The sequence below is a fragment of the Scardinius erythrophthalmus genome (genome assembly GCF_964197995.2).
Source record: "Scardinius erythrophthalmus genome assembly, chromosome: 3".
Taxonomy (NCBI): Eukaryota; Metazoa; Chordata; class Actinopteri; order Cypriniformes; family Leuciscidae; genus Scardinius; species Scardinius erythrophthalmus.
The window spans coordinates 44032303-44037587 of NC_138223.1; the positions used below are offsets into that span (position 1 = coordinate 44032303).

General features: G+C 37.3%; 1 protein-coding gene across 1 annotated transcript; it reads right to left on the reverse strand.

Annotated features, from left to right (window-relative positions):
* Nucleotides 1-2707: 2707 nt before the first annotated feature.
* Nucleotides 2708-4440, reverse strand: LOC308687901 (uncharacterized protein; the record flags this gene model as incomplete). The annotated part of the gene is made up of 5 exons (XM_081360726.1): nucleotides 2708-2777; nucleotides 2857-2895; nucleotides 2983-3052; nucleotides 3510-3998; nucleotides 4284-4440. 5 exons carry the CDS (start codon nucleotides 4438-4440, stop codon nucleotides 2708-2710), a joined length of 825 nt encoding a protein of 274 aa, XP_081216852.1.
* Nucleotides 4441-5285: the final 845 nt, after the last annotated feature.

Sequence of the window (5285 nt, forward strand, 5' to 3'; positions counted from 1 at the left end):
TTGGATATAAACAACATTAAAAGCTTGATTTTCACCCCAGGGGGACTTTAAATGTTTGTTTTCCATCAGAATATTTACCATTTTGCATGCCATCACTGTTACATTAATCATGTTATTAAAAAAAGTCAAATTCTACCTTAATTTCCTCATGCAGTTTCTATTACATTGTATTCTATCAGAATTATACACTTGTGAATTATGAAAAAGACACATCCTAAATACTTCTCTGTACTACAGGTGTTGTAGACTCTTGTAAAAGTTACTTTTAATAAAAGTGTTGCTAAATGACTAAATATAAATAGTTCAACTCTGTATAGGTGATGATTAATAGTGACGTTGAATTTACAGAAAAAAATCCCCTGATGTCTATGATAATTACAGTCCTTACACTTATGGCTGCGAGTAAGAAAACCATTATTTCTTGGATGTTTAGTCATAGTCTCTTCACAAGAAATGCTTAAAAAACAAAATAGCCCAGCATTAGTGTCTATGTAAATTATGTAACCGTAGTTTTGACGTGTGTTCCTGCTTTAGGGTAATAATTAAATCACACATTTGTGTTTCTTCGCACAAAATGTTGCTTTTTTAGTGAATTTATCTTGTATCTTTATTGTGGTGAGGTTTGTTTAGCCGGCAGGGGTGTGATGACGACAGCTCACACCCACGGTTTCTCAAATGTCATATAGCTTTTAAGCTTGTCTCTCTGTTAATAACCTGGCACTCTTCCAACCAAATAAAGTTTCTCATTTTTGTCTCAAAGGGAATTTACTGTAGGAGCTGCAGTTGTTAGTTTAAAGCAAATTCATGTTATTTTTCTATGAAAATAGATAACTATAACCAACTGAGCCCAAACGCCTACACACACACACACACACACACACACACACACACACACACACACACACACACACACACACACACACACACACACACACACTTAAATTATGGTAATTGCATTATTTCTTTCTGCAGGCATTGGCTATTTCCCAAACGAATTGTTTGAAGGATTCAATTTCTAAAAAGAAAAAAAAAGGCTAAACAAATGATCCTAATCTGAAAATATATGAAATACGCCACTGATTTTTTGGATTCTGTTCAACCTGAATGCATAGATGCAATATGGGCTCCAAGAAACAATCCTGAATTATTAACCTTCCATTAAGTATTTTCCATTTCACTGCTTTTCAATTTCTCCTTATGGTGTAAAGGTTTCCCAGGTCTAACCCTACTTCTCATTACGGCCCTTTGTCGAGTGACCCGAGAACGAGCGGTCAGCCTTTGATCGTCCACGGCCCACTTGAAGACCGCGGAGAAGATTGCGGGGTCATTACAGCGCTCGGGGCTCGTTGGGAATGAAATAAGTCTACCTCGATAGATGAAGTCAAAGCAACTGCCTCAGATCTGTTTCAGAGAGTTATTGATGAGTGTTGCACATGGACAACGGACTCTTTGTCTTCTGCTTTCAGTTCTTCACACACACAAAAAATGTGGTTCTGGTAAAAAGAAAAAGTGGTCATATCTGAGATTTTAAAAAAGAACAACTTGAGCCTGAGTTTTTTTTTACTTAAATATTAGGTTGCAACTTTTAGTGGCAGTACATTAAAGACAGTTGCTTATACTGTTAAATTTAAGCTATGGTGGTTTACGGTCTTTACAGTGGCTTTTAAAAACACCCCTACAAAACTACAGGTTATAGGAACACATCCTTCATCATGGAGTCCAAATATATTTATTATCCTAGCAGACATTTTGTTTGACAAATACATCAGAGATGAACTAAAGATCATTCCCAAGTTTGGGGTCGGTAATATTTTTTTGAAAGAGGTCACTTATGTTCACCAAGGCTGATAAAAATAAGGTAAAAACAGTAATAATGCGAAATATTATTACAAAATAACTGTTTTCTATTTGATTATATTGTAAAATGTAATTTATTCCTGTGATCAAAGCTGAATTTTCAGCATCATTACTCCAGTCTTCAGTGTCACATGATCCTTCAGAAATCACTCTGATATGATGATTTAATGCTCAAGAAACATTTATGATTATTATCAATGTTGAAAAGAGTTGTGCTGCCTCATATTTTTGTGAAAACAATGATACATTTTTTTCCAGGATTTTTTGAGAACAGCATTTATTTGAAATAGAAATGTTCTGTAACATTATAATTATCTTTACTGTCACTTTTGATTAATTTATTACATCCTTGCTGAATAAAACTGTTTAAAAAACAAAACTTAATCTTACTGACCCCAGACTTTCGAACGCTACTGGATGAGAACAAAGAGATCTTCAAAATACCGATTTTTCTAACCACTCAAAATGAACTCATCTAACCTTGAGAAGATAAAAACTTAAAGAGCCCAAGAATTTACTTGTTTTTCGAGTTTGAATCTTGCTAAAAGCTATTTCTTGTCATGAACAAGCCTTTATGTATATTTTAGAGTGTGGGATATTTTCTTTCTATAGAGCATTTTATAGGACAAAAATATGGATAAACCTTTTTTCCCCAAGAACCTCAAATTCAGTTTTCACCGTTTTTCTCAGGTACATTAACATACAAATGTTCTAAAAGCCTAAAGGTCCCATTTTGAGCTCACTGGGTCGTTAAGAATGTGAAAATGTAACCGTTGAGTCTCCTGCATGTGATTGAAAAACGGCTTCAGCGGTGAAGATGGTCGTTCAGCCGTCGGACGGAGAAGCTTTTTTAAGCACACTCAGCGAAATACTTTGAAGGAACGACAGAGCGACACTCCTTCACCAGAACCATTGCCAACCTGAAGCACATAAATACACATGTACTGGAGCTCAGAGCTGGAGGACAATCACAGGAACAGTTACGGTGTTCATACTCACTTCTTAGCGAGGAATCTCTTCTTGGGATTGAAGCCACTGCTAGAAACAAAGATATTTGGATATTTGAATCTGAAACTGATCGTATATGTGCATTTGTGCACTTGCTTTTGCGTGCGAGAAACTTACAACTTGCTGCGGCTTCCCGCCAAAGTCGTCAAGCAAGCGATGTCATCAGTGATGTCATCATTAATGAGAGCTGTCAAGGTAAAAGAAAGGCAGGAAGACATGAACACAAGCTTGAATATATATCTCATGACAACTCTTGGAGTGTTTGGCATGGTAATAATGACAATGTTGATATATTTGGTGTTGGCGGAATAGATATTGCTGTTACATACGCAACACATTGCTGGGAGCAAGTAAGACACGCTGCTGCTGTACAATATAATGCACATGAATTACCCGTAGCATACAGGTGGAGCTGGGGAAGGTGGAGGGTTTCAAACTGCAACAGCAAATGCTGACCAAGTATGTAAAGTGTAAAGCAGCGAGCTCATTGGCTACTGATACAGCGGGAACCAATCAGCTGTGCCCTATAGAGGACCTTTTAGCCTGCGCCATCTAGAGTTTCATGACAGAAATTTGTGTGTATATATATATATATATATATTAGTTGAGGAATTTGGGATATGTAATATTTGTTCTCCACTCACCACTGCACTCCAGACCACAAAGGTTTAACGATCCACTTAATCCGGAATCACAAGCCACGCGATCGCTCAGCTGGAAGATTCCCAACAGGTTCCATGCGATGACATCTACACGTTCCTCCTCCTCTGAGCTGTCTCCGGAGCTGTCCTCATCGGACGTCGCCTCTGAGCCGCTTCCAGACGAGTCAGCGGGGATCTTTTCTGGGAACAGATCATGGTGCCACGTCCAGAAAAGTTCCTTTGCTCCTTGTTTCTCAAAGGTCTTGCCCTCAGGGACAGATCTTCCATGTCTTCCCTTGGGATGACTTTGTGTTTGAACAGGGATTATGTGTTCTTCTTCCATTTTCTCATCATCGTCTTCCTTTGCTGGTGGTTTTTCGTCTTTTGGTTTGGGAGGAATTTGGAACGGGGGTCTGATCTTGTCTTGGTTGATCTGGACGCTGGTGACGAGGCTGGTGTTGAAGCCGGAAATGTTTTCCACATTACAAACAACTGAAAGAAAGAAAAGGAAATAATTTTGCAGACACTTGAATATAAAAATATGAATGGATTTGAGAGATTTTCAGTGAAAATGGCAAATTTGGGCCTTTTCCTCAGACAATCTTTTCTATGTCTATTGGTTACAGACATTTTCTTTTCAACCCCATCTCAGAGGAAAAAGTAACTATTTTACCAGTTGGCGATTTCATGTGAATGACATTGTACACATTTATTCAAATTAAGGTGGTGCTATGTTTTTTAGGTACTTTTTAAGGCAGAAAGAGTTAGCCTGCTCACGTCTAGCGATGAATTTGTCCACGGTTGTTTTGTCTCCCATGGCTTCAGTCGCCTGAATCTGAGCCGCCTCGAGTTGAGACTTCAGCTCACATTTACTGAGAATCCGTCCCTCAGTCGCAATGGACACCAGCAGAACCAGAGCCAACGCCGACAACATCTTCACTGGGAGAACGCTATGGATCAGACACGACACAATCAATAAATACAGAAATTCATATAATCTTTAACAGTAAGCTTTCAAAAAATGATTATTTTCCACTTTCAGGCTTTTGGATAATGCTAATAGCAATAGCTTTTTAAGTATTTGAACTATTTTTAAAAATCGATTTATTTTATAATTTAAAGACCATTCATAACAAGGACACTAACTGTAATGATAACTTTGACTACAGTTTTAATAATCAGTCTAAGAGAATAGTGGAGTTCACACCACAGCTATAACGACATCATTTGAATCATTTTCTGAAAGTTATTTTCCTGCTGATGAACGATAAAAACACTGACAGGCAATCAGCATGACTATAATGCGCGAGCATTTAAAAACAACAGCTGCCATAACTGCGGTGAGCACTTATAATAAACAATGTTATCGTCCGTTTGTGTGTGGATGCTGAGCCTAGAGATAAAGTTATAAAAATCATATAGCCTAAAGATATAGTTATATAAATCATTGTATATATAAAAGAATAGCAATTCCACACAACAACTATAACGACAAATGCACACAGAAATTACATTGTAAAAATCAGAACAATTTTTGAACAATAAAAACATTGACAGCCAATCAGAATCCATCCTGCTGTAACAAGCTCGAGCATTTAAAGCGACAGACAAAACTGCAGCACATAATGAAAAGAACGATATCATGCGCTGGCTAATATAATTATTGTTATAGTTATCTTTACAGTTATCGTTCTTGGTGTGAATGGGCTTTAAAAATCAAGTCCTGTCCTGCAATTTTTTTCTCTCTGAAATAAGATTAGGAAAAAGTGGCCTATGGTA